This window comes from Cyanistes caeruleus, chromosome 21 (assembly GCF_971803275.1).
Source record: "Cyanistes caeruleus chromosome 21, bCyaCae1.hap1.1, whole genome shotgun sequence".
Classification (NCBI taxonomy): Eukaryota; Metazoa; Chordata; class Aves; order Passeriformes; family Paridae; genus Cyanistes; species Cyanistes caeruleus.
The window spans coordinates 2,629,689-2,656,967 of NC_141721.1; the positions used below are offsets into that span (position 1 = coordinate 2,629,689).

Below are 27,279 nucleotides of genomic sequence, written 5' to 3' on the forward strand. Positions count from 1 at the left end.
TCTTGCTTTCTATCACTGGTAATATCACTGGTCCAATTAGCCAGAAACTGCATATACTTGAGAACTGAAATGTAAAATTAAGGAATCCAATGAAATGCTTAAAGCCAGAGAAGCAGAGCAGCCCATATGTTTTATTTTAGAATTGCACGCACCTATTTATCACACTATATTTTTCACAGTCAACATGTGAGCTTACAGACAATTGGTACTTTTGTCAGGCTTCTCTTGGTGATTTAGTTAGATCCTTGGGATAAACTAAATTTTTAGCTCTTTCCCTCTGCAGTGACTGTCCTCAGACAGTGTAGTCATCCTTCAAAAGCCCTTTTTCTGAAGGTTTTTGCTGGAGATCCAAACTCAAGCCTAGGTTGCCCTTCAGGGATACACTAATGCAGGAAAGCCTCTTCACCTCTTAAGTGTAAGGGTTGATTTAGGCTTTTTATCTCTCTTTTTCATCCCTGGGTGCATCCTCAGTGCAGTGGCACAGTACTCCAAAGCATCCCAAACACACACACAGACAAAAATGTACATTTTGCAGTAATCCTGTGTGAGTTAACTTTTACCTGGCAGCTGGTAACTCTTTTAACCTGTTCTAGAAAGATTCTAAAAGGCTGCTTTTTTTAGCTGTTCAACAAAACCTCCCGTATTTAGTGGGTCGGAAGATGGCGGCAGCCTGAGGACCAGCAGGGCTCTGGACACAGACACTGTCGTTACTGACTCCCTGTATCTGACAGTCCTGTGCAGCCTGGTGATGGGGACAGATGTGTTTTGGGGATTGCTGTACCTCAGCAGAATCTCGTTGCACCCCCTGCCATGGTCAGGGACATCTTCCACCATCCCAGTTTGTTCCAAACCCTGCCCAGCTTGGCCTTGGACACTTCAAGGGATCCAGGTGGAGCCACAGCTTCTCCGGGCAACTTGTGGCAGGGCATCGCCACCCTCAAAAGGAAGCATTCCTTCCTAATAATGTCTTTCATGAGGGCCTTTGCAGATCCCCGAATTGTTAGGCCTGGAAGGGCTCTCTGGAGATCACCCAGTCTAACCCCTGCCAAGGCAGGGCCACCTGGAGCAGGTGACACAGGAAGGTCTAGGTGAGTTTGGCATTTCTCCAGAGAGGGAGACTCCACGCCCTCCCTGAACAACTCTGTACAAGTGCTCTACCACACTCATGTAAAGTTCTTCCTCAAGTTGAGGTGTAACTTGTTGTGCTTTAGTTTACGGCCCTAAATGTCCTTCGTGAGGAGATTCCCCTCATGAAGAGCGCCCTTCCTCCCCGCTAACTCCAGCTTGACATAGGGAGGGGAGGCAGGGACCTTCCCAACATGGCGGCCAAGCACGGCTCCCCGCCCCTCAGCCGCTCTCAAGATGGCGGCGCGGAAGGGCCGGCGGCCGGCCCCGGTGCGCCTGCGCGGGCCCGAGTGCGGTGAAATTCCTGGCGGGGGGAGCGGGAGGTGGCGGCGCTGAGGGCTCGGAGCAGGAGGCGGAGGGCGGCTCGGAGCCACGGCCGCGCTGCCCTGCCCGGGACCCTGCGTGCTGTGGCGGCCGGCGCCGAGCCAGACCCACGGCGGGCGCGGAGCGGACGGGCTGAGGGACGCTCGCCGCCACCTCTTGCAGCGCCAGGAGCCGCGCCGTCCCCGCCGCCGCTGGGACTCCCTCCCCGGGCAGAGCGGGGGAGAATGACGGAGCTCCAGTCCGCCTTGCTACTGCGGAGACAACTAGCAGGTACCTGGGCCGGCGGCGGAGGAAGGAGGGGAGGGCAGCGGGTGATCCGCCGCGGGGGAGCAGCGGCCGGGCGGCCTCGGAGGGGCCGCGGCCCGCAGCGGGGGAAGGAAGGGGCGCCGGCTCGGGGAGGGGGCGGGCAGGAGTGCGTGTGTGTGTGAGGGGGAAGGGGAGATTACGGCCCCCCCCTCGCCGTGCTGTGCCCAGCCGGGAGCCGAGGGAACTAGGCCGAGCGGGGGAGGGGGAGCCCGACCGGCGATTGCTGCCAGGAGAGCCGGGGGAGGGGAGCGGGGCCGGCACGGTGGGGGAGCGTCCCCTCGGCTGCCCCCGTCTCGTCGGGGGAGTGCGGGGTGGCACCAGCCGCGCTCATCGGCCCCCCCAGCCCCCCGGTACCAAGCCTGGAGGACTCCTCGTCCCCTCCCCTTGCGGTCCCGTCTCCCTGGGGCGGGGGGGAGAAACGAGCCGGAGCTCGTCCCGCAGCGCGGGGGATGCGTGCGGGCTGATGTTCGGGGGTGTTTCTGAGGCGCCGGAAAGAAGGGGAGGAAGGAGGACTGTGCCCCCACCCACGGAACGAGGCATGCCGGGCGCAGGCTGACTCCCCGCACTCGCACCCCTTCCCGCGGGGACCTGCGGTACCCTCGTCCCGCCTCCCCTCGCCGGCTCCCACTCAACTCCCGTGCCCAGGAGGGGGAGGCCGCTGGCCCCTTTGTTGTCAGGAGAAGCGGCGGGGGCTCCGCAGGCACCGGCGGGGGGGGAGATAACCGGGCAGCAGTGGGTGCCGGCGGGAGAGCGGGTGGGAACGCTGCGGGGGGACCCGCCGGGAGGGCCGGGGCGGGGGGGTCCGCCGGGGGCGAGAGGGCGGGACGGGCGCGGGGGAGGAGGAGTTGGGGACCGGGCTCGGGGACGGACCCGGCCTGGGTGCTGCGCCCGGGCCGGCGGCGGAGGGCAGCGGGGTGTCAGACGGGCTCGGTGTCGCCGCGCCCCCTCCCTTTGTCCCCGGGCGGGCGGCCGAGCTGGCCCGGCCCGGCCCCGCCGAGGGGCCCCGCATGCGCGGGGCCGCACAATGCGGCTCCATGTGTGCGCTGCCACACTTAAAGGGAAACGAGCCGGCAGCGCTCCCTTCCTCCCTCCCCCACTTGCACATGTTCGCCGCATCCTCTGCCTTTTGAGCCGGGATACGGGGATCTACTCGAGGGAGAGCGGGGGTCTGCACGGTACCGTGGGAGAATCGGGTCGCCTTTTTCTTTCCTTATGTAAAAATTGCTTCGTACCCCCTTAAGGAAATGTGCGCCAGGTGTACCTAAACTCGGGCAGTTACAGCGCTGGCTGGAGTTGGCCGAGTAGCCATACAAAGGGACAGGGTCACTGGGTGGCACAGGAATTCCCGGAGGAGGATTTTGGCCCGAAACTTCAGTTAATGTCGTTGGAAGCCTAAGGGTGGAAAGCAGCATTGTTAGCAGTAAGGAGATGAGGTTGCATAACCGGGTATAGCAAGCTGGATGGTGTGTTTGTGCATCTCCAGCACTGTTTTCTGGGTTTGGTTGATGATCAGTTTGAGAAACTTAAATATCGTTAACTACTATCAAAGAATGTTTTACCCTTTTAAGATGAGGCTCTTTTAAAAAAGAATAATAATGATCACATACCGTGGCTAAAAATCTCATACTGTGGCCTTAGTTCTGAACATCAGCATGCACCTGTTAATGCCCTGGTAACTGCTGAAGTTATTAGTGACACTCAGTGATCTGCACATTTAGATAAGGTAATAACGCCTCGGTATGGGCTTACTGCAGGAGCTCCAGACTGGATGTGATGTGAAGCTTCTCTCCCTTATATATGATCCCTTAAAGGAAACAATAGCGTAGAATAGTTGCTTTCTGACTTGATAAAAAAAGCTTTTGGTAACCTAGAATTGTTGTTCAGCTGTCTGGAATTTCTCTTTTAATCTACTAACGGTGCTCCCCAAAAGAAAGTTGGACTTTCAGTTGAAGTCTCTTGATAGGAAGTATTCAGCTTCTGTGGTGTATTTTTTTTTTTAATCTTGTGAGGTCTTAAGACACTGTGTAGGCACAGACTGGTTGGATATGTAATTACATCTGTAGACTACTAGATCTAGGGGTTATCTTCTGTTTAACTTTCTGTCCATTCTTATCTGAAGGCTTTATGTGTACTGGTAAAAACTGGTGAGCTTTTCTAGTTGCCCCGATGACTGATTCAGCTGTACTGAGTGCAGCCATTTTCTTGCACCATGCAGCTATTGTGGGAGGTTGTGTTTAAAGTAATATCAATACCTTTGGTATCCCTTTAGATGCGCTAAAAGAAATTGAAACCATATTAAAAGTGCCTTTGTGAATGAAGTATGGTGAGCATTGAAGGAGAGTCTTGAACTCTTCAAAAGTCCTACATGGAATAACTGACCTGAGAAAGTTATCACATATGGAAGAAACTATTTTCTGTGTGACATCTGAACTGAGCTGGCACTGGACTGACACTGTTTTTTCTGGTGTCATACTGTTTGAAGTTGTAGGGCAGAGGCTGAGCTTCATGATCTTCCCTACTGCTGACTTTCTTCCAAGTCTCACCTGCTCCAACGTGTCCCTTTGTGATTACCCACACTGTTTCTTCTACCTCAAACCAAAAGTCACTACTCTGGTGGTATTTGCCCTGGTGGGACTGCTATTCAGTCTCTGCTCCATGCAGTTTTTGCCTATATCAAGTGTGGTGAGTCATGGGGTTGTTACCTGGTGGTTGGGTTTTGGAGGACAGTAAAACAGACAGTTGATATTAGTTATGTGATTTAAGCTAGTTTATATGGCTTTAGATCATTCACTTGTGCTTCAGTAATGACAAGAGAGCTAAAGTTGAAGCAAGACATCCAGAAAAGAAGGGAGGTTGAAGCAAGAATCTGAAACCTGTACAATGGAGCAGTTGAGGATTGTAAAAATTCTTAAATGCTGAGACCCTGGATATCTCTTTTCAATGTCCAAAAGAAAAAACAATGGCAGGAGGAGGGAGGAATGTTAAACAATAGTTCTCAGAGTGGTTACCTGTTTGGTCCTACCTATGCTTTGGTTCTTAATTATGGGGAAAGGTGTCTAGCTGGAGCACTCTAATGAGCTGTTTTAATTCCTGAGTACTTTGTCAAAGTGTAGGTCAACTGATGAGGCTGTTGGTTGTCAGTGAGATGTAAAACAGCGGGTCTTACCAACCAGAGCAAGGCTTGACAACATAACGCGAAGTTGCTCCAATGAGTATATGAATACAGACTATTGAAAGCAAGCTGGCTTGTAATTTGAGCAGGGAGCCGGTACCACAGCACCATGTACAACATGCTTGTGCACTTCAGTTGCGTGTTCTGGATGCTGATAGTGCTCAGAGAGAAGGGACGTTCAATGACAGTCACAAAATATAACTTCAAGTTACACGTGGGTTATTTTTTAATCTGCCAAATTCTATGTGGCTTCACAGTGCCTTTGCAAATGAAATACTGAGCTGGATCCCCAGGGATTAAACGTAGTAGCTGTTATTATATTGACATGTGCTTGTCCCCATTAGGCACAAGAACAATTCAAGGTAGTAAGAACTTCAGTAGTTTTTATGGTCTTGAGTTTTTTGGGGGTTTTTAGGTCTGAAGGAAGTGGTGAGTTGGGATCTCTTAATAGCAAAGCCATTTAAAAAGTGTAGTCTAACTAGAGCGGGTGGATCAGATATCTATGGACATCTGTAAAATTAAATGCTATTCCCTCTCAAATCAACTTAATTGTAAGCTGTAGCAGCTTCTGGAAATATCTTAAAATTCAAAGGTATTTGTTCTTTTTTGAGGAGAGGGGTGCTTTGTGGGTTGATAACAATGTGAAATAGAGGCCGTGCCTTGTCCACTTCTTCCAGGCAGGATGCAGGAAAAAGTAAAAGAAAAAGAAAGTGCCCCTGAACTTAAAAAAAAAAAAAAAAAAAATCTATGGAAAGCATGTAGATTGGTGAAGCAGAGTTCACTCCAGGGGAGCTGGTGGAGGATAAACTGTTCTTTTTACAGCCCCAAAACTTTGTGTTCTTTAAAAAGAGATGCAGACAACAGGGTGTAAAGCTTCTCTTCCAGTCTCCAGAGCCAGAGCTGTCAGGCCCAAAGGTTTTACAGATTGAGGTATGTCTCTGAATACTTTTATTTAATCTTTCTGCCAAATTCTTGCTGACACAGATACTTCAGACTAGGCAGACTTGTCTAGTTCAACCAGCAAAATCACATAGAGAGGGTGCAGTTAAATCAGTGGTGCACAGTGGAACTAGAAGTGCAAGTTCTCTTTAACATAAACATGGAGCATTGGAAATGGGAATAACCATGCCTTTGTTGGCTGAAGTTGAGCTGGGTTGTAAATAATCTCCAATTTAGGACACAGGAAAAAGCCACACTAATGGTTTTCTTAAACGTGAGAAACATGACATTATTTCAGTTTAAAGTGTATACAGCTTTATTTCACAGCAGAATGTGACAGTTGAACAGTTTTTACTTTCTTCTGTGGAAGAATCTTGCTGTGTAATGTTGAGCTAGTTGAATTTTTGGCAATTAGGACTTTTTAAAAAATCTATTTGACTGGTGAATGGAGAGGGAATTGCAGAGTGAAGATCACTTTATATATCAAAGCTGAGATGTGTATCTCTGGGGTGGCTGATGCATAAGAAACCTTTTTGTTGACCACTGGCTTACAGTAAGTTTGTCTATAAGATAATCATTTCAGTGGCACTGATGTGAAGTATTAATTTGGTACTAGATTACCTGTTAACTCCTTTGTGAAGGTCTGTTCATATGGACAGAAATATTCTGTATTATCCCAAATAATTAGAATTCCAAGGTCCTGCACATGTAAAACTTAGCATTTTAAGTGGTCCTAAAATTATAAACACCCCTGCATATTTTTTAAGAAGACTCTTGCATGTTTTTAGATAACCATCCTTTTTTTTTTGGTCTGATGCTTTTTGGGGTACTTAGGTACAGCATGTGTGTAGCAGTCACCTTAACCCCCTGGCAACATAGGGTGCTGTTACAGCAGATGAGATAATCCTGTTTCATGTGAGGTTGTGCTGACAGAATTATCAAAGCTCCCTTTCTCAAGCTGACTTTCTAGACAATATCATTGCAAAAATACAGGCCTTGCTCAGACTCCAGTCACTACAACAGCACAAGCAGCCTGAATTTCTGTTGCACTGTAAATAACATGATAAATGTGCCTAATGGCAAACTTTGCCTGCTGCGTGTTAGTTTTCCAAATGCTTCTCTGGCAGAAATAATCTGAACTTTGCATCTTCAAAGAAAAGAATATTTATAACAGCAGCCACCAGCAAAATTTCAGGGATGCTGACAGTTTTGGAAAGTGAGGTTTAGCTAAACTACAGAATGGAAAGGTTTGATGACTCAACCACTTGCTTAAACAGGATGAAGCAAGAACCTGCCTCACCAAGGAGTCACTGCCTTGGCTCTGCCTAGGTCAGTTTACTAATCTTTCAGGGAAAGAAGCAAACTTATCGTGAACTCTGAGTTCTTTCCTTCTCTCCTCCCCCCCCCAAACAAGGCATTGTAAGTTATACCAAAGTAAAGGCATATCTGGATCTGGCAGGAGTGATTTATTCCTGTTTTGTTTGAGAATAGTGGAATGGGAAAACATTGCTGGAGATCCTCTGAAATAAGGAGCAAAATTAATACCATTTGAGAAAATACTTCCATCAGAATTTCTGCTTCATTGGTAAGAGCTTCATTTGGAGATGTTAAATCATGGGCAACCAACTAAATTGTCATTGATACTGATTCCAACTTCATTATTGTAGTTATTTGCTGCAGAGCTGCAAAGGATTTATTGATTTGCTATATATGTATATATTTAAGAGAAACTGATACGGATAAATCAAGTAGAGTGAATGGTCTTCAGATGAAGCCACATGTAATTACAGCTGATTCTGCCTTGACTTTTCTGTATATTGTTGTGATTTCTTTTTAATGCAAGACAGACTTGAAACAATATGGGCAAATTCAACTACTATAAAATTACTCTACCCTTTCTGTGGTTTGTACAAGTTGTATTTTTGTTCCCCCAAAGCTCTGTGTTAAACAGTTTGAAAATAAGTGACCTTTGTAGATGAAACTTGTTTGCCTCAAGTAGGCATTCTGCTAATTTTTCTTCCTGTAGTGTGTTTAATCAGCCTCTGTTTTGATGTAAAATACAACAGTTTGTTCCCAGCATAGAGATGGGTTTCAAATGAAGTGGAACTGATCTGAAAGGTGGCTGCTGTTCTGAAAGCAAGAACTAACCAAATACTAAAATGAGTGTGCAGGCTTGGGTGCCTGGAAAAAGGAGAGCAGGTGGCTTGTGTGAGGAAGAGGGCATGTGGCTCCTGAAACTCTCCTGTCCACTTTTTGTTCCAATGTATGGGAACAGAATCAGGGCAACATTTCACATGCAGGCCTTTACTCTCACCAAGCTGCACCTACTCTGTGCTTGAGTGCTGTGTGCATATCTGTCAGTGTCTGGTCTTGATGAGATCTTTCACTTACAGTCTCTAATAGGCTTGAGCTTTAGGCCACCCTGCAAGTGTCAATGTTCATGCTTGCTTTTCTTTCCTACTCTCAAGTCCAAGGCATATCAGCTGGAGCAGAGATCAGATATCCAGTCCCTGTAAGAACACTAAGTATAGCAATCTAATTGAAATGGTGTTCCACAAAAATAACTGCTCTCCTGGACGGAAATGTTAGCAGTTTTTTGCACAGGTTTAGAGTAATAATAATAAAGACTTCTTGGTAGAAATCCTCTGTAAACATTTTCACATACAGTCTCTCTGTTTGTGGATTGTTAAGGGAAATATATTTCTGTGCTGTCATCATACACCTCATAGGTCAAGCTGGCTGTTTTTTTAGCTGGCTGGCATTTGTTGCTGATCTGGAAGATGGTGCTGTCAAGAGTCATTTAAAGGAATGTCTTAGAACAATTCTAAATAACAATGTGGCTCAAGTTAGGATATGCAAACCTGTTATTCATATTATGAGCAGGAGAGAAAACAAGCTGGAAGATTATCCTTGACTTGCACAACAACTTAGATGTTAACATCTCCCTCAGATGTTTCCCTGTGGCATAGGTAGGCCATAGAGACTTTTCAGTGGATTTCTAGTGGTGGTCTGGTTTTGTGTATGAACCACACACATCCTAGAACATCCTCAGCTCTGTGCAGCAGTGCTGTTTCATGATTTATGTGTATCTGACTGCTCAGAAGATAGTTGGATGGATTTTTTTTTTTTCTTCTTAGCTTTAGTCTGTTGTTAAATAGCTTTTAAGAAGTTAATCAACCTCTGTCCGTGGTAAACTCAGCTACATTAATGGCGCCTAGGAAGACACCTGTCTTGCCAAATTCCAGCAGATGTGTACAGAAGGCATCTGAAACTTGTAGTCTCCCTTGTAGGTGAGAGAAGTAAGTGTGTGTAGAGTGTGATTCACCTGACCTGTTTCTGACACCTGCTTTGGGATGAGTTAATTATGGTGTCTCAGAAACTACTTACCCTGATAAGATCTCTTGAATGCTGCTGAGGGTGACCATCTCAAATACAGATAGATGCAGATACCTGTTGAATACCTGTCTAACTCTGAAGAGTGGAAACAGGCACCAGTCATGGAGGACAAAGTGGAGGTGGCATTTCTGTTAACTGAGTGTGACAGATGAATGTGGCTTGGTGTTGCAGTTGACACTATGGGCAAAGCACTGAATATTCCCTGGTAACATAATTGCTTCCTTTTACATGTGGGTTTCTGAATCAGGGTTCTTCCAATTCCTTTAACTGTCATTGTTTATTCCTTCCTCATAATATTCCCTTCAAAATTCAGAACTTACTGGGAATGGTTTTAACAGACTTTATTCAACCTCCATTTTAACTCTCTCAGGTGGTGTACCTCTCTGGATTCTGGTCTGATAGGATACACAGCATGCTTCTAGCAGTCTAGTCAAAGAAGATTGTCCAGGAAACATTTTATCTTGGTTTCTACCAAAATTACATGACTGATGATAATTTGAACATATATTCTGAATTTACTGCTGAGAAACTTAATTCTGGAAGCATAACTTTCAAAATTTCGAACATTACTATGGCATTCAAAGGTTTCCTCAGATGAGTATGTTTTGTATTTCCAGTGATTCAGACAGGAAAGTAAGTTGAACGCCACGTTTTGAAAGAAAAGGTTTGTGGTTTAGTAGGTACAATGTGTTCTGCAGAAACTTAAGTTACTGAGTTTAGATATTTGCTTAATGACAAATACATTGAGGGGAGGGGGAAGCAGACCTTCCTTCTATAATGTGGGATGTTGGAAAAGGGCTGGTTTGAGTGTGTATGCAGAAGGGTGCATGTATGAAGAGTGCTGCAGAAAGGAAATGGCTCAAAATAAGTTGTGACTGTTCTTGCCCGTTTTCAGGACTCTCAGGTGAAATGGTGCACAGGAACAGACTGGGCTGGGTAAACTGGGTTGCCAGGTTAGATCAGTTGCTGGGTGTCTGTGCTCTAGTTAAAGCTAAGAGCTGGTTTTGAGACCTGTGAGAAAGAAATCTAAAGGAACATTAGCAGTGTCTGCTGATGTCCACCTCCATGGGCTTAAGGGATTATGGGAAATTCTTAAGAACCAAGGCAGTACCAAAGACCTGCAAGCTCCTGGTTGGTGTGTTAAAACTCAGTTTTCCACTAAATAACCAACCTGGACTTCCAGTTGTCTGTCTCCAGGTATGCTATGGCTCCTATTACCATGGAGCTACAGAATATACAGAATCAAGAAATGCAATTTTTGGAGTAATTCTAGAATAATGTGATAATTTACCCATAAAATAATTCTAATCTCTATTTACTCAAGTTTTTCTGGTACCTTAATCCTCATAACTGTAGCAGCAGTTTTGGGAACTTTGGGCTAATGCTGTTCTCCACTTGTTTGCAAAGCTGAACTGTGGCAATGGCTAGGAATTTGACTAGGAATAAAACCAAAAATCAAACAAGAAACCTACAGCCTTGTCCTCTGTCCTTTCAAAATCTACTTCGCTGTGCAAATCTAAGGAAGACTTCACAGGTATAGCTGAGGAGATGGTGAGTGAAGCAGTACACAAAGGTGTGTAGCACCACACTGAGATGTGGCTTGCCTGTTAATTGTGCAACCCTTCTTACAAATTTTCTGAGCTCAGAGAATTTGTTTTGTAGAAGTCTGAAATGCTGCCCTTACTAAGAAAGAGAGATGTTGGGGCACTGGAAATTAGTTGCCAGGCTAAAATCAAACCTAAACCTTCTACTGAAATGGCTGGTAGAATCTCTGCTTAAGACAGGTATGTCTTTATGGCTTTAGTCTCCCTTCAAAATAATTTAAGTGTCCTTCAGAGGCTTAATCTGTTCTGTCTTAAGTGTTGTCTATTTGTCACTCCCTCAGTGGCTATCAGGAGTGTGTGCATATTTTGTGCTACGTTTTGTCTGAGCTTCTTGGATGAGCTTGTGGAGCAAGACAGAACATGATGAAAGCAGGTAAAATGGAAAGCTTGGGGAATACATCTCCACAAAGAGATCATGTTACTTTATCATAATCTCAGCCCTAGTTCTCTAGGATCAGAGATGTACAGCTGGGTGCTGCAGGTAACAAAGTTTTGGAAATGGTAACTGACCTCAGTGAAGTAATAGGACTATATGGAAATCACAGTGTGGGGTAGAGAAGGAGGAGAGTCTAGAATGAGGATTTTCAGTGTGAACAGTTGTTAGAAGCTGCTGGACTAGTGCTGAACCTCACAAAAAGCAACAAAGACAGCACAAGTCTGAGGTGCAGCAGATAGAAAGTGCTGATAGGGCCTGCTTCTCTGAGAGTTGTGTAAGGCAGCTAGGTGGTTTATCCAGAAGCCTTAACCAGGACTTGGGCTCCCTAGTCTTATTTTTGTATTGTACTCTATCCACTGGCTGCACAAAACTCAAACACCTTGTGTATATATATATATATATATATATATATATAAAAAGAGGGCTGCTATGAAAAAAAAATGTAGGAGCTCATATATTTGAAAGCTTTGTAATGGAGCTTAAAATACTCAAAGAGTTCATATTCAGTGGCTGGCTGGGTTAGACGTCAGGCTGAAAAGTTTGAATGCCGTACATAGCTGTTCCATGGAGCTATGGGGCTCCTTCTGCTTAGTCATTTTTGTTGATGCTGTTTTGCTCTGGGATTGGTGAAGTCTCTTGGCTTATATAAAGGCAGTTTCAGGGAGTGTGGGAACATCAGTAGCTTGATGTAAACTAAACACTGAAACTGGAAGTGCAGCCCATGGTACTGTATTGGCTCAAGTTTAAGGCAATGGTAACTTAGTTCTGCTTTAGTAAGAGCTAAAGGGACAGACTGTGTTGTGTGGCAGATCATGTGGAAATGGAGCCATGGGGCTTTAAAATCTGTTCTGGATTTAAACAACGCTGTTGGATTATGGGCCTTTAGTCTTCCTCACCTCCCAAATCAGGTATTGGATTTAATCCCAGGTTCAGTACTGGGATTAAAGGAACTGAATGTCTAATTTATAAGCAGACACTGGATTCTGTTCCAAGTATGTTGCTGCTTGGCAGCTGTCCAGGTGTGTGCTGCTTTGGCTGTCAGCTGCTGCTTGGTCTGCAAAAGGCTCTACCTGAAACTGCTTCTAGACTGTGTGTAAGAATGTTTTGTGGTTTGTTTTATTTTATTTTTTTTGAATAATCATAAATGCAAAAAATATTGTCAGAAATGCTAAACCACAGACTGTAATATATAGTAGTTGCAAGTAACCGGCATTTAGTTAGGCATGGGCATAATGGAAATATGTTAATGTACTCATTTATGTTTAAAAAGTATTGCATATCTTTAGCTGAACAAGAAATCTCAAAGTAAAGCCGTTGGAAAAATTATGTGGAAGGATCCAATTCTTCATAGGTGTGTCTGGCTTCTCTGCTTTTCCAGGACTTTCAGGGCAGTCCTTCAGCAGGGCTTTGTAGAGGACCTGCACTAAGAACTTGTTCCCCTCTCCATGTCTGGAAAAGAGAATGGAATCCTTTGCTTTATCCACCTGTTTGTCTTGGGAAGCTCCTGTTCAGGCTGCAAGCAGTTAAATGCTGTGGTTGGTGGGGACTGACGGGCACAGGGAGCAGGTGTCCCTGCTCTGGGTGCAGCGTCAGTGTCACTCGCTCGGTGGGCAGTGACACCGGCCTGGCAGCAGTGTGTGTGTGTGTTCCTTTCGTGCCCTGCCTGCGTTGCTATTCCTTTGGGATTTTGGTGCATGGATTTCACTACTGTGTGAGGCTCAACTAGTGAAGAGAGAGGCAATAGACAGGTGGTACTACTGGTTAACTTGCCTGATACACAGCACTGACTATATCCAGGGAAAAATAACAAAGACAAACAAACCTTGGGCCTTGGTGTTGGCAGGTTTTAATGAGTAGCAGCTATTGGCTATCCATGGTAAAGTAGCCAAGGATGATGCTTTTCATGTCTCAGTGCAGAACTTTCCTGAGACTTCCTTTTTTGTCTGCCTGCCAGCCATGTTGTTTAGTTTAGCATAAATAATCTGGATGGAAAAGCTCATTTTTAAATTGCTGTTGGTAATTCTTGGCATACCTCTTGTGGAGAAGGTGTATGAGCTTATATTCACTGTTTTTCCTCAGAGTATTTCTGCAATCAGCAGCTGTTTGAGCTGTGCTTCAGTACTGCTGTCATGGAAGGAAAATAAGCTTTTCACAAGCTGATACTGATGCCACCTCCTGTAAAAGTAGTAATGTACTCATTTGCTTTACAGGCAGCATATACTAAATAAACTTCTTTAACTGCTTTAACTGAAGATTTTTGTTAATGATTGTCCCTTTCATACAATTTACAGATGTTCTACACAGAACTTGGCACAAGTCCTTTTTTCACTGTGGAAATGCAGAAATGATGGGACTTGTGTTTCACAGGCTTAAATTCAAGTTTGAAAGCTTTCGGTGAGATAGTCAAACCTAGTATTTGCAGTCTGACTTCTGTAGTTACTACGGTGGGCATTCTGTATTACAGTACTAATAATATCTGAAAGGGTGATGCAAATGTCCTGAGCAGAGATGGCTTTTTTCACAAGCAGTAGACAATTTTTTAAATGTAATCCTGCATGAAAAAGCAGGTCATATTTAAGTACTGATGTGGTGGAACATTTAATAGACCATCCCAAAGAAATGTTTGTATTAAGGAGGTAGTGTAAGGGACTGGTGAAGCTCTCTTTTAATGTGACATGCTCACCTAGGCTATCTGCCCTTTCAGCTAAGATTAAGTTACTCAAGCTTGTGCCTCTCTTTCCACGAAGTTTCATAGATGCCAGTGTCTGAAAACTGATTTACTTAGAGGAGGCATGGCCATGCTGTAGCTTTTGGGTTTGAGGTTTGCATCTTAGTTAGAGAGCCTGTGATTTTGTCTTCTCTTTCAAGCACTGTCTGAAAAAAACATGGTTGGGCTCAGTACCCAAATCTTTGTCCTGCACCTTGGGGACTGGATGGCTGACCTCACCTCCTGATTACACCCTTCTGAGCAGCTCCTAGGAAAACCCCTTTCAGTGTCATCTTTGTGGATAAGTTTGACTAAATTCTTAGTGACAAGTTGTTGATCCTGCTGTTTCCCTCTTCAGGACCTTGGTCCTTCACTTGAGCTGAGCACTTTGTTTTCCCAGTGTGAACTTAGACTCCTCTGTGTAGGGCTTGAATGGATTCTTCTTCCCTTTTTTTCAGCCACACTTTAAATAGTTCAGAACTTAACTGGCCACGAGTGACTGCAAGCTTATGGGCAAATCACTTGGGACTTAATGGCAGCTTTTTCTCCAGAAAGGTACAAGGTTCTCACTTGAAGTTCCTCTGCATGTACCTGAGGGCATATATAAGGCCCTCTGAACTTAAGTCTTATGGCTTTTAGGTTTGTAAAGTGGGAATGTGTAGACAAATTGTATTATGGAACAGAATAATGAGGACTGCAGTGTCTGACAAGTTATAAAATAAGTATGGTTGGTTTTTTGTTTTGGTTTGGTTTTTTTTTTTTCCACAATAACTACCATTCTTAATTTCATCTGGGAATTACTGACTGGTTGAACAAGTAACTTCTTTCCCCATTCCTATATCCTAAGTACCCAAGATCTGTCAGGACTTTCTACTGTTGGAAATACTGGATGAAGAATTTGAATTTGGCATAAATATGGCATTTAATGAAGGTGTCAGTTAATAAATGTTCTCACTTTCCTACCCCCACCACTGGTTTATAGGCAAAACTTATTTGAAGCGTTTAGTTCCAAATCATAGGGTTTTTTTGCCTGTAGCAGGCTGAAAACAGAAGTTCAGTAGAGTCTAGAGTTAGCTGTGACTTGAGTATGGCTATTTCCAGAGAAGCCTCTGTCTGGCAGTAACTGTAGTAGCCTATACACTTAGAATGCTCTATTGCTTATCACTGATGGAAAAAACTGTGAAGCAAAAAGAAGAAATAACAACACACAACCCCATTCCTGAGCAGCATAGCAACTTATCTTCTATGTCTCTTGTACTAGTTCAAAATATAATAAATCATTATCTCCAGAATTTACTGGCACAAGTCTCAAGTGCTTTCAGATTCTGGAAAAAAAAAATTAAACAAAGTAGAATGTTACTTTTAAATAAAAAGTGTGACTTAGGTCTTCTGTTAACGTTTTCTAGAGTTAAAGACTTTAGTTTAAGATGGCTCCTTGGGGTTCTTGTAAAGCTTTTTTTATTATTAGAAAGCCTGTTTCCTGACTTAAACACCTGTTGGTATCTAGTTTAGAAAATCGTGTCCCATAGTTATATGTTGTTCTGATGTTTTAGGGTCAGACATGGTCCCAGCTCTGGCAGAAGTGCTTGTGGTGGGGGAGCTGAGGGTACTCACTCAGGCTGTCAGTCCACGAGCAAGCGCCAAATGTCACGGGGTTTTCTGGTCATCTCTGGACACAGGAGCAAAACCAGCAATGTGTGTTATAGACACCTAAAGTTACTCTTAAATTCTTTTTCCTACACAGAGCTCAACAAAAATCCAGTGGAAGGCTTTTCAGCGGGCTTAATAGATGACAATGATCTTTATCGATGGGAAGTCCTTATTATTGGTCCTCCAGATACACTATAGTAAGTACTGATACTTATACAGAAACTTAAGTGAATTTGGATTTACTAGTTCTAGTTTGCTCCTAGTGAATAGAAGCTAACCAAAACTTTTGTGCTCAATTAGGCAATGCTCTTCTGTTGCTTGCAGAATACGTGTAAGTAGCTGGATTTGCTGTGTAGAAGTTCTAAACTGTTTTGCTCCCATGGGAAAAGGCAACACTGACCTCTTTGTACTTGTATGGAAAAGAAAGAGAATAGGTACCCTTAGAGGCAGCTTTTGTTTTCTTTCACATGTAAGGCAGATAAAATGCACTGTTTGCTGTTGCTGCTGGGAGGCTGTAGTTCAGCTGATAGTGCTATGTTAAACCATTACAACTTCATGCTTGTGATGGTGGGAAAATACTCAATTCAGGCAGGATGCAGTTGGAGGAAACTGCAGCAGTCCATAGAATTAGCTTCAAATCCTGTCAGTTTGAGATGGGAGAACTTCCAAATGGATCCTGGAGCACTTTGGGGTGGTCATCTACTCCAGTTTCTGGGAACGGATTCTGTGCCCAGGAGAGGTCAGTTTAAAGTGTACTCCTGGAGGTGAACTCTGTTCTCTTCATTAAGCTGTTGCTGTGAACTACTGGTACGAAAAGCCTAGTGACATTTACTTGAGGTCAGTTTTGGTTGCAGCATGAAGTTGTGTATGTCTGTCAGCAGACTTGGAATAAGTATTTAAACCCAGTAATCAAATTGCTTGGCTTTTCCACAAGCTCACTGCACTGTGGTTCTCGTGTCTTGCATGAGATGGTTTCTCCAACTTCTGTTGACCTTTTCTGAACAGTCTTGTGGTTCTGTTATATTCTCATGGCTATCTTATAAATACTGTCAATAAAGAAATGCTGCTTCTAATTGATTGCCATCTTTGGCATTAAAAGTTGTGATGGTGGTTTTTTTAACTCCACATTTATAGGGTTCTGAGCTTTTTTTGGTGCTTTTTGGTAAGAAACTCTCTTCAGAGAGTGGTTTCTTTGGTAAGGAAACAACTGTCTCCAGTTGCTGTTTTTCAGGATACTATTACACTGAATCCTTATTCCCTGGCTGTTTGATAAGGACAGTTATATATAATAGTTTAGCTTGAACAATTTTCAAACATCAGTCTCATTCCTGGTCCAGCTTTATTTCTTCTGAGTTTACTTGAAAAGACTTTAGCCTTAGTGCATTACTCTACAGACAGAAACCCTTTTATCAGGAATATTGCTAAAAATGGCATTGATCTCCCTTAATTGACAGCTGTATTTCATTAACTGATATCTAACATATATCCACTTTAAAACCTCTATTGTATGCAGTTGATATGGGGCAACCAGGGATGCCCTACAGCCTAGTAGCTTTAGGATCTGCTTCTTTAAAAAGGAAAAGGACTTTTTTTTTCAGTTTGAAAGAAAGGGTTCGACTGGTTTGGGGCTATCAGCAAATGCAATCTAACTCTCCTTTGTCTTGACATTATGGATGTTAAAATAATGTTTCTTGAATTCTTACCTCTCCTGGGATGAAGGATTCTTTGGAAGCTGCCTGCCTTTTCTAAAACTTATGAAAAATAAATTCCGTGGGTTCAGATGCCCTCAGCTGCTTCAAAGAGCCAAGTTACTTAAAGGCAGTGCTTCTTGGGATTTTTTTGTTTGTTTCTTTGGGTTTGGGTTTTTTTTTTTTGAGAGACTTGCTGGAACTGCACCCCTTTGGTTAGTGGTGGTAAAACATGTTATTTTTCTCAGTAGCCAGTGTGAGATTTATGTTCCACTTTTTGTTTTGCCTTTGCAATTCCAACTTTTGCTACAACCTTCTCTTAGAACAAATGACAGTAGCAGGACAAATGTTATATTATTGACATTAGCAAAGTATTCCAGCTGTAAACCTTTCCATCTAGCACAGGCCTTCACATTTTTCAAAAGGCACTATTCCTGGCCTGTAGCTCCACATAAAACCTGAATGTCTCTTGTTTATTATTGTTTTCCAGTTGAGTGGGTAACTAATGCAGAACACCTCACTGTCATGCCTGAGTCACTTCAGCTTAGTGTTGAAAAGGTGGCATTGGAAGTCTTCTTATGTTTAATGCTTTAGACAGAGCCAGAGCTTTCTGCAGTTTTTCCCTGGGGCTCACTGCTGCAGACTGAGACCACAAAATTAGGACTGAGGTCTCTAACAGAATAAATTGGGTGTCTGCTAGGCTGGACTCGAGAAAGGAAGTTATTGGCAATACCTTTTTTTTTTTCCTGTTAATAACTGTACTGAGAGGAAAAAAAAAGTAAGTTGTGATTCCAGATGGTAAATTCCTTGGCAGCTTTTTTATTTTTTTTTCCCCCCACCCCCATGGTTTTTCCCCTCTGGAACATCATCTTAGTTCTAAAAAAGATCATGTTGGGGAACTGGCAGTATCTTGTGAAAGGATCTTCTCAATGTAGAAACTCTTTACATTGCATATGGAAGTGTTGATGCTGTTAATTACCAACATGATGTTAAGTTGTGTGAGGTGTAAACTTAGAACATCAGTAAGTTCCAATCTTCAGCTTAAGCTTACAAGAAACTCTACTAAGATATTTTTGATTCCCCAGTGAAGGTGGTGTTTTCAAGGCTCATCTTACTTTTCCAAAAGACTACCCACTGAGGCCGCCAAAAATGAAATTCATCACAGAAATCTGGCATCCGAATGGTAAGAAATGTCAAAGTTTCAATTTCTTTTTGCAGCTCAGAGCTAAAATGTAGTGAAGACAAATAGATATGTTTCTGTTCGTGTCAGAAATATGAAACTCTTTTACTTTGCCATCCTCACTTAATAGAGAAGTAATAACAGTTTTTAATAGTGCTGCTCTGAGGGCATAAAATACTCTTAAAGTATTTTCAGAAGCTATTCAGAGTAGGTTCTTTCATTCTTGGTAATTGTTCAGGTATTTTTTTTCCTTAATTTTTTTCCTAAATGAAAAATTCTAGTCTGAGGAGGAACTTGACTGCCTTTTGTTATACATTCAAATATTTCATCGTGCTGTTGCTGACTTGGCAGTTCAGTGTAGAAGGCCCAAGGTTGTCCTCATCTAGTGAAGCATGAAAAGAAATCTTTATGTCCCTCTGAAGGAGACTTCTCATAATGTCTCATTTACCTGTGGACTGATGGAGATTGGATGGGAAGGTAAAACAAAATGGAAGACTGTTTTACTGAGAAAGAGAAGTATTCTTCAATTTCAGAAACTGTAGATATTAAAAGGTGGGAGGAGACAGTGCTCCCATCAAAAGGACAGGGAATATTTTAATGCTGTGTCAGTTTCAGCTCTGGAAATATCAGAGTACTTGTCAGGCACTTTCTAATTCCAGCAGTTTGAATCATTTCAGTATGTTTCAGTAATATCCAGCTGATGCTGTTGCTGTGGAAAAAAGTCTCGAGTTTGCTGAACTTAACAGAAAAAGCTGTAGTGGAAGGCTGTCTAAATAAATAGTCTTGAGAGTTGCAGCATGATGTTAAACTGAGTCCTTCCTCCCCATGTGCCCTCTCTGTCAGGAGTCCAGGCACTCAGACTTCCAGCAAGCCTTGTTTATTACAGTTTAAGTTCTGCAATAGTTAATTACTTTCCTTCTTTATAAAGTGTCTTCACTAGCGTGTTTCAGACTAGCTGGAATGAAGATGAACAATTCCATGACTGTCCTGAAGAAATGCCAGCATGTTGTTCATGACTGAAATATGCCTTGTTCTATTTTGTAGTTGACAAGAACGGTGATGTCTGCATTTCAATTCTTCATGAGCCTGGAGAAGACAAATATGGCTATGAAAAACCTGAGGAACGCTGGCTTCCCATTCACACAGTGGAAACTATAATGATTAGTGTTATTTCTATGCTGGCAGATCCCAATGGTGATTCTCCTGCTAATGTTGACGCAGCGGTAAGACTTTCCTTGGTCTGCCAATTGTCTTCAATGCAGAAACCTTGCAATGGAGTTCTGTTTCTAGTTTAGCAAACAGTAACTTTGGGAAGAACCTTTTCTATCACAGGCTAAGACTACCACTGTGTTGGGAAAAGCAGTGATGTTGTCAGACAGAACTACTAATTAGCATTGGGAAGTTTCTTTCACTTCTCTAGAACAGTCTTCCTGTCCCATGGATTAGAGCAGTATGCTTGACTGTGTAGATCTGTGCTCTGAGAAGGTACTCAAAGGTTTCACTGAGCATCTGACCTTCAGCTCAACAGAGAGGGTTGTCCCAGGCTAGACTGACTGGCTCAAGAGTGAGGAAAAATGGTCTGATTTACAAAGACCAGGGTGAATCTGCAGGGGTGAGATGCAAGTGTTTGATGTAGCATAGTGTTCTGGAGCATGGCCTGTGCTGTGTGCCATCAGCTCTCTAGAAGAGCTGTGTTTGGAGCAGAATATAACAGTGAGGCTGAGGAAATGTTTGTGGTAGGGAGAGAAAAAAGTCAGTTCTGGAAGGGCATCGGGGGACAGACTTCAGGCCCTGCTCATTTGGCAACACTGATGTGCTCTTAAATTGCACTGAGTGTTGTCCTTTCACAAAAGACAAGTTCTAGCTCTTTAAACTGTGGGAGTGAGGAAGGGAGATGGCAATTGTGAGATGCAGAGTTTTGTAAAGGAATGTTAACCTGCTCTGTCAGCCAAGCTATATCTTCCCAGGGTGGGTGGGAATTTAGTAGTTTCCTGGAGCCTTTGATCTGCTATGTTGTATTTTCAAAAGTAGTTGGTTGAGCTCTGCTGAAAAATCATCATGGGAAGAGACTCATGTGGAACAAATTTAATGGGAAGAAAACAGAAAACAAACAGAAAGTTGTAGTGGATGATTTCCTCATTTAACCTTAAAGTGTTGGACCTCCCCTTTATGTGTCATGTTACTGGTGGAAACAGACACCTGGGAAATGTGGACATTTCCTGCTGAGAGCACTGGGAGGAGCAAGTTATTAATGAAATGTTAGAAGTGCAGATAGAATTCCTCACTTCACAAACTCATGTGTGTTGAATATAGCTGGCCTAACCCTGGAGAAAGCACATGCTTTTAGCTGTGCTTGTCACCTTCCTGACATCAAACTTTTTGTATTGTGCCCTACTCTGACAACTACTTCAGGAGTGGGTTTTTTATTTTTTTGGTTTTTCCTTAGGAAAGTTATACACAAAATGAACTTGCCTTAGAGTAAAGGTCAAAAATGAAAACAGCTTTTTCTAGCCCAGCATGAAAGAACAAAAAAATCCAGATTTGACTGTGAAGATAGTAGTGAGGCATCACTTTGGATGCTAGAAACTATTTTTCTGACTGTGGCATTACATGTTTCAAGGAACTTTTGGATTGCTGCTTGAGCAGTTGGCATCTCCTGCTGGATTGTAGATCTCTTCATATTAGCAAAAAACATACTCATCAGGGCAATGAAGGATCAGCAGCTCCTGTGTTTATCACAGCAATAAAATTTGGCAGTTACTATGAGATACTTTGCTGTCATTAGTTTCGCTTTTAAGTGAGTCTAGTGAATAAGGTGTTACAGGCAGTTCACAGGATTATAGGAGCAGGGGATATATCTGCTTTCAGGAAAAATGAACTGTGCATGTTGGAGTACTGTCTTTTGGAGTGGGAGAAAAATGAGGATCAAGAACCTGAACAGATATTTTGAAAAGCAAATAGAACAGTTCATGACCTAAAAATACATTTTTGGAGATTCAGCTGTCAAATTGGAAACTTTGCTTGCTATTCAAATCTGAACAATTCATAGAACTACAGACACAAAAAGTAGAAACAAAATCTAAGGCTCTGAAGCTCAGAGGGCACAAATTCAGTGCTTTTCTTGGCCTTAAGCCATCTTGTGTAAGCTGTCCTGTGTCCCAATCCAAGGAACCAAATGTTTGCTGCATGAATTGCTGAAAAAGAACAAACTAATTAGTACCCTTATTTGTGCTTTCATATGAAAGTTATGATATGCTGGGCTCTCCAATGTGCTGATTGTTTAAGTGAGCTTGGAGGTGATGAATGTTAGGATATGCCATTTATCACTCAAACGTACTACAGCCTTCACTCCAAGTGGGGGTGAAAAGGTGGTGTATGCTAGATTGCATCAGGTGAAACAGTGTTGGGGTTTTTAACCCCTTCCCTCACCCCTGCAGTAAGAATCTATTGTATCAGAAACTAAGAACTATAGAACTTCATGAAATAAGGGGTTCTTTGTATTTTCCCCACCACTTCTGACTGGAAGGCAGTACCCAGCACATCAGTCTTAATCACACCTGATGCTCCTGTGCTTCCATCTGAGCTTGTTGTGAGCCTGGCACAAAACAAACCTGGCTGCACTTTCTCATGTAGGTTTTTGTGATACCTTGATGTGTGTGCATCTCTGGGTTCAGACTTCCCTCTTACCTGTCTTCCTGCTCATCTTTATCTTGGCTCTTCATCTCTGCAACTCTGAAATCAGATCCCTGTCACAGAGACCTGTAGGTGAGCTGAGTATTCTCCTAAGGTCTTTCTCACAGAGCCAATATCTTACAGCCATATCTGACTAGGAGGTGTTTGCTTTTGAAGGACACTGCTGTGCCTCTTCTGGATACTGTGACTTCTGTATTTCTGTCCTGGAGTGTCCTGATTAGATTGAAGGGAGCTGAAACTGTCTTAAAAATCTGAGTAACTGCTGGCTTCACAGTACCTGTGTACCTTTTTCACCATTGCAGTTAAAGACACTGTCTCTAACACATAACAGCTTGTGGTCTACAAGTTGAGTTTGCTGCTACTTTGCAGGCTAATGCAAATAGATTTTAGCATAGACAGTGTGAATTACTGGTAAGCCACCAGGTTAGTCTTGGAGCATGCCTAAAATCCAAGGGGAAAATTACATCCTCTCTGTCTTGTGAGTGGCTGGCACAGAAACCCAGAGCAAACTTTCAAAAGTCCTGAATATCACAGGTTTTCAGTGAGTAGCTCAATGATTGTAAGCAAATTTAGGTGTTGACTAGATGGCTAATGTCTGAAAACATAAACACCAAGAGTCTTCCTAGAGCTTGTACAACTCCTTGTTGTAGGACTGACATCTGAAAGCTGTCTATTCAATTACAGAAAGAATGGAGAGAAGACAGAAATGGAGAATTTAAAAGAAAAGTTGCCCGCTGTGTAAGAAAAAGCCAAGAAACTGCTTTTGAGTGACACTTATTCAGCAGCTAGTAGCTTCACTTTTTTCAGGGTAAGTATCCTTCTCAAGACAAGTCAGTTACCTGAGCTGAGGATTTCCTGCTTAAGTGTTGCTGAACTATTTTTCTCCCCCTCAAAAGAAAAAGAAACCCCCAAACCTTTCTTCTCAGCTGCATGATCTCAGTGGAGCTCTTCGGCTGTATGCAGTATTAAAGACTAAAAGCAGTTAAGTGCACTTGACAGCCTGTTCTGCCAAAATTGGGGAACTTCTCTTGTATTCTTTTGTTTTATGCTGTTCAGAAGTTGAACTTCTCTTTATCAGAATTCATCCCGCTTTATTAATGGCGCTTAGAGGTTACTGGAGCTGTAATAGAAGGGGGTGATAATTCCTTGATATTCATTATTGTGAAGAACACTTATTAGAAGTCTTAAAAGCATCTTAAAAGTCTTTGTTATCTCAGGAGTTGCAGATTATCTTGCAGATGTTGGTGGCATGTTGCACATAGGAGTTAAATGAGACTTCAGTAAGGTTGATAGGAGCCACTGAGAAGGGTTTGCTTCATGTATCTGTGGGAATTTTAACAGAAATTCTGGCACAGCAGAAAGCATCAAATTGAGATATTACCCATCAATAATACCAAGAAAGGTGGTGTTCTCTTCAGCAGCCCAAAAAACATCTTTAATGAGGAAGGCTTGGGAATAGCTTCTTAAAAACAGTTGTGTTCTGCTTGGAAACTGAACTGTGGCGTATCTGAGAGCTTGGACAAGTTTTGACCTGAGAGTAGCTGACGTGATATTTGCATTTTTTGCCACCCTGTTAAAGAGCTTCTGACTCAAGATACTTACTCTAATTTACACAATCCCATCTCAGTTTTACTGGGACTTTTTTTTTTTTTTAAATAACTTCTCATAGCAAGCTCTGTATTAAAGCATGGCCCTTAAATCCATGGCCTTTGGTCACTTTATCTTGGGTATGCCAAGGAAAAACTTCCTCCATGAGATAATAATTTCCCACTCTCACTTTTCAGAGCAAAACAGAACTTCATGTTGAAGGTGCCTTTTCTTAATGATTGGTTTGGCAAATAAACTGCTCTGACCCATTTGGCTGGCAAACCCCAAATCCTTATTTACTGGTTATCTACACCATATATAATTCACAGGGACAGAAATATGGCACTGTATGTCGTTCAGAGGGGTTGTACTGACTCAACCAGAGCAGCTTACTATGTTCTACTGCTGGGTAATTTTTTTAATCACAGTTGTGCAGGAGAGAGTTCCTTTCTTACCCTTTTCTAAACTGGGAGGGTTGGGGGAGGGCTCCATCTGTGACAAATTCGTTCTGCAGTCTCTCTTTGCAGAGATGTTTTGATTGAAAGGAACTTTCTTCAGCACGGATTAAGCATGAAAAATGCTTAATATTGATCAAAAGACTAAGCAAAGGAACAGAAAGTCTTGTACAACTGCCTATAACTGGAGTGCAAGAATTGTTAATGCAGCTGACTTTTTTTTTCCTGTCTTGGAGAAAGGGAGTAACTATGAGTAACACTCCAGAGTATCCTTAACTAACCTCAGCTCTGTTGCCATGTTGAACTTAGCTATAGTGAAACAATGCTCTTGACAAATATTTTAAGTAATTGGCTGTGTTGCTTTTTTGGAAGGGGAGAGCTTTTCTAAGTCTGGTGACTCCTCCCAAGTGAGCCATGGGCAGGGAATTGGATGAGAAGGGGCCACAGCTGGTTTCAAACCAGCCCAGTGTGACAGGGGCTGTGGTGTCAGTGTTTGCTAAGCACTGCTGTGCCATTTGTACCTACCGTTCACAGTAAGTAATGCACAGACTTTTCAGTGATAAATCTGAGATGTTTAGCCCTCTGTGTGAATAATCAAAGCTTTACACACTGTACACTCGACAAGCAAGTTACAGGAGCCAGAAAGTCTGATAATTGAGCTTGGATAATATACAGTGTGCTCAGCTAACTCCAGTCTTTCTCAGGTGATGAGTTTGGATTTATCCATCTTCTGTTTGGAGGTATGTGAAGCTCTTGAACAAGTAATAATTATCATCTTCAGCTTAAAAAACTAATTAACATCTTGAAAAGAATTAAGGATGAAGAGGGGTTTTATTTTAACACCTGTGATTTCTTTGCAGGTCTCCAATTGAGAAACATGGCACTGTTTTTTTTCCTGCACTCTACCCACCTTTTGCTGGACTTCTGTTGTTACAAGTTGGCAAACACTGGCTGGAACTGGGCTGCAATAAAACATGCCAGTTATCAATGCTGACAAGAGCCTAACAAGTGCCAACACAAGATGATTACGCATTTTGAAATCTAATGAACTGCTTTAACCTTCAGGAAAAATTGTAAAGATGTGTACATAGCACAACATGATCCGGATAATATATATACTGTTCATGTACATCCACAAATACACATTGTACCAAATAATGCTGTCTGTAGTTAGGGATAGAATTGTGTAAATTCTAAAGATTTTAGCAGGTTTTTTCTCTCCCTATTCATTGTTTCCTGAGTTAAAAAAAAAAACAAACAGCAACTTGTGAAGCATGTCAAAACCAATTAGGATACTAAGTTGGTTTTTTTGGTTTTGTTTTTTTTTCCTCCCACTTTAATTTTCCTTTGACCCACCAAGGCTTAATTAAAATTTCTTGCTTATTAAAGTTTAGTATCTTTTTTTTTTTTTTTTGAAATGTGATCCCTTTTATTTCCCCCATCAGAACTTAAAATTTTCCTAATTAAACCCTGAAAGGATTTGCTATCAATTACTTGTGTCTTCTTTTATGATGACCTTTGTAGTCTCAAAGGTGCTTTTATTTCTTCCCACCCCTTTTTTAAACCCAATTATTCATTCTTCTTGAATTTGGTATAGCAATAAAACTGGCCATGGAGCACCCTTGAGCAGCCTGAAGGATTTTTAACTTCCAGGGACTTGAGTGCTTTCACCTGGAAGTTTGGTTGACTAAGTTAGTCCAAGATAGGAATGAGCTGCTTTTTATGGGTGAAATTTTTGGTTTGCCTTTTTCATTGCCTGTTTGTGGGGTGGGGTGTGTGTGGGGGAGGCTTGTTTTTTCTCAAGGTTGAGTTCAAGCATGCACATCTGTAGGCTTTCAAATGACTAACTTCTGGGTTTGGTATCAAAAATAGTTTCCCTCCTTTACTCTCTTCTGTGGTCCTTCAACTGCTTTGCCTTCTACTTCAGAGTTTTCCTCACCTAATGTACAAAGAAAATGGCGATGTATATTTTCATGTAATTTGATTTTTGGAATTCTGTCACCTTCTGTAGTGAGTTCTTCCAAAATATAATTTTTTCCAATAATAATGTGTCAAACTGGCTGTCTTGAGTATTGCAGTAGGAAGAGTACCTGTAGCTGGAACACAGCTGAGCATCATCAACAACACAACACTAGCAAACACCTGAGGAATTGGACATATGCTGTGTCTTCATCTTGAATAATGCAAAAGCAAACAAAACACAACTTTACCCCTATTGTAATAATCTTTGGCTCTCTAGTGACCAAATACTAATCTCAGAGTATCTGCTTGCAAGAGTTTTTGAGCCTTTGACCAAAGAAACTTTATAGAAGAACCTGAAACTACTCAACTCTTTTCTTTCCACAGCACAGCATAACCCACTAATAAATGAAGAGTGCCAGTGTTAAAGAGTCAGCTTTTAAGAAGCCTTCAGTCCTGATTTGCTGGCTGCACTTCATTTTATGTTGCTGTGCAACATGCATATGCTGCTTGTTTGTTCTTTAGGGGGCAGGCTCGGAAATGTTTGTCTTGCTTCAGTGGTATGGAAGAACTGGGAATACTGCAGCACTGCTTATTCCCCTTTTTGTAAATTCAGATATATATTCAGCTTACCCAGATGGTTTGTGATCCCACCTGACCCAGATACTCCCCAGGGAGGAGCGTTACTATGGGATACTGTTAACATCTACAAGCTGCAGGTATGGCTAATGCCCAGTGACTGAATGAAAGAGGCATCTCAGGGTCTGGTGCCAAATGTCCAGGCTGTAGGAAGCCCTGGGCAGGCAAGGAAGTGGCCCATTTCACTTTTCTGTGATCACATTTGGCTCTTTCTTTGTTCCTGCCCCACACTGAAAGGGGCACTGGTGGAAGCTGTTAGTGATAAAACCAGATGGGAACACCATTGAGGAACTGCAGTATTGACAAGTAGTATGAGGATTCTTGGTGAACAAGGAAGGAAACCAGCATTCCTCACAAAGCCTTGTAGCAAGGCTTTGTGTCTGGTTTGGTTCATGCAGGTTGTTGGCATCCTGGCTGCT

General features: G+C 42.6%; 2 protein-coding genes across 6 annotated transcripts in view; one reads left to right on the forward strand and one right to left on the reverse strand.

Moving 5' to 3' along the window:
* SPNS3 (SPNS lysolipid transporter 3, sphingosine-1-phosphate (putative)) overlaps positions 1-3,149 on the reverse strand; it is a 37,129-nt gene extending 33,980 nt beyond the window's left edge. Inside the window, exon 1 of one of the 2 annotated variants that reach the window (XM_086858937.1) lies at positions 3,017-3,149. The gene's annotated coding sequence lies outside the window, so the exon portion shown is untranslated. Of the gene's footprint in view, positions 1-1,723; positions 1,838-3,016 lie in introns of those variants that run through there. The other variant, XM_086858935.1, reaches the window with a different exon arrangement.
* Positions 1,389-26,306, forward strand: UBE2G1 (ubiquitin conjugating enzyme E2 G1). 4 transcript variants are annotated; one of them, XM_086858949.1, is made up of 6 exons: positions 1,389-1,719; positions 15,754-15,856; positions 18,433-18,530; positions 19,572-19,750; positions 22,905-23,028; positions 25,123-26,306. In XM_086858949.1, the coding sequence occupies exons 1-5, from the start codon at positions 1,674-1,676 to the stop codon at positions 22,989-22,991; spliced, it is 513 nt and encodes a 170-aa protein (XP_086715075.1). In that variant the 5' UTR covers positions 1,389-1,673; the 3' UTR covers positions 22,992-23,028; positions 25,123-26,306. The 4 variants fall into 4 exon arrangements, with proteins under 4 accessions (XP_086715075.1, XP_086715076.1, XP_023794868.2 ...); XM_023939100.2 differs by lacking the exon at positions 1,389-1,719 and adding an exon at positions 2,648-2,930; XM_086858950.1 differs by lacking the exon at positions 22,905-23,028 and having other exon boundaries at positions 1,408-1,719.
* Positions 26,307-27,279: the final 973 nt, after the last annotated feature.

Excerpts from the sequence above, each read along its gene's own strand:
- UBE2G1 (XM_023939100.2), top strand. The coding sequence starts at position 2,780 with ATGCGGCTCCATGTGTGCGCTGCCACACTTAAAGGGAAACGAGCCGGC. Across the intron at positions 18,531-19,571 it reads AGAAATCTGGCATCCGAATG|TTGACAAGAACGGTGATGTC; the intron begins GTAAGAAATGTC and ends TCTATTTTGTAG. Across the intron at positions 19,751-22,904 it reads CTGCTAATGTTGACGCAGCG|AAAGAATGGAGAGAAGACAG; the intron begins GTAAGACTTTCC and ends ATTCAATTACAG.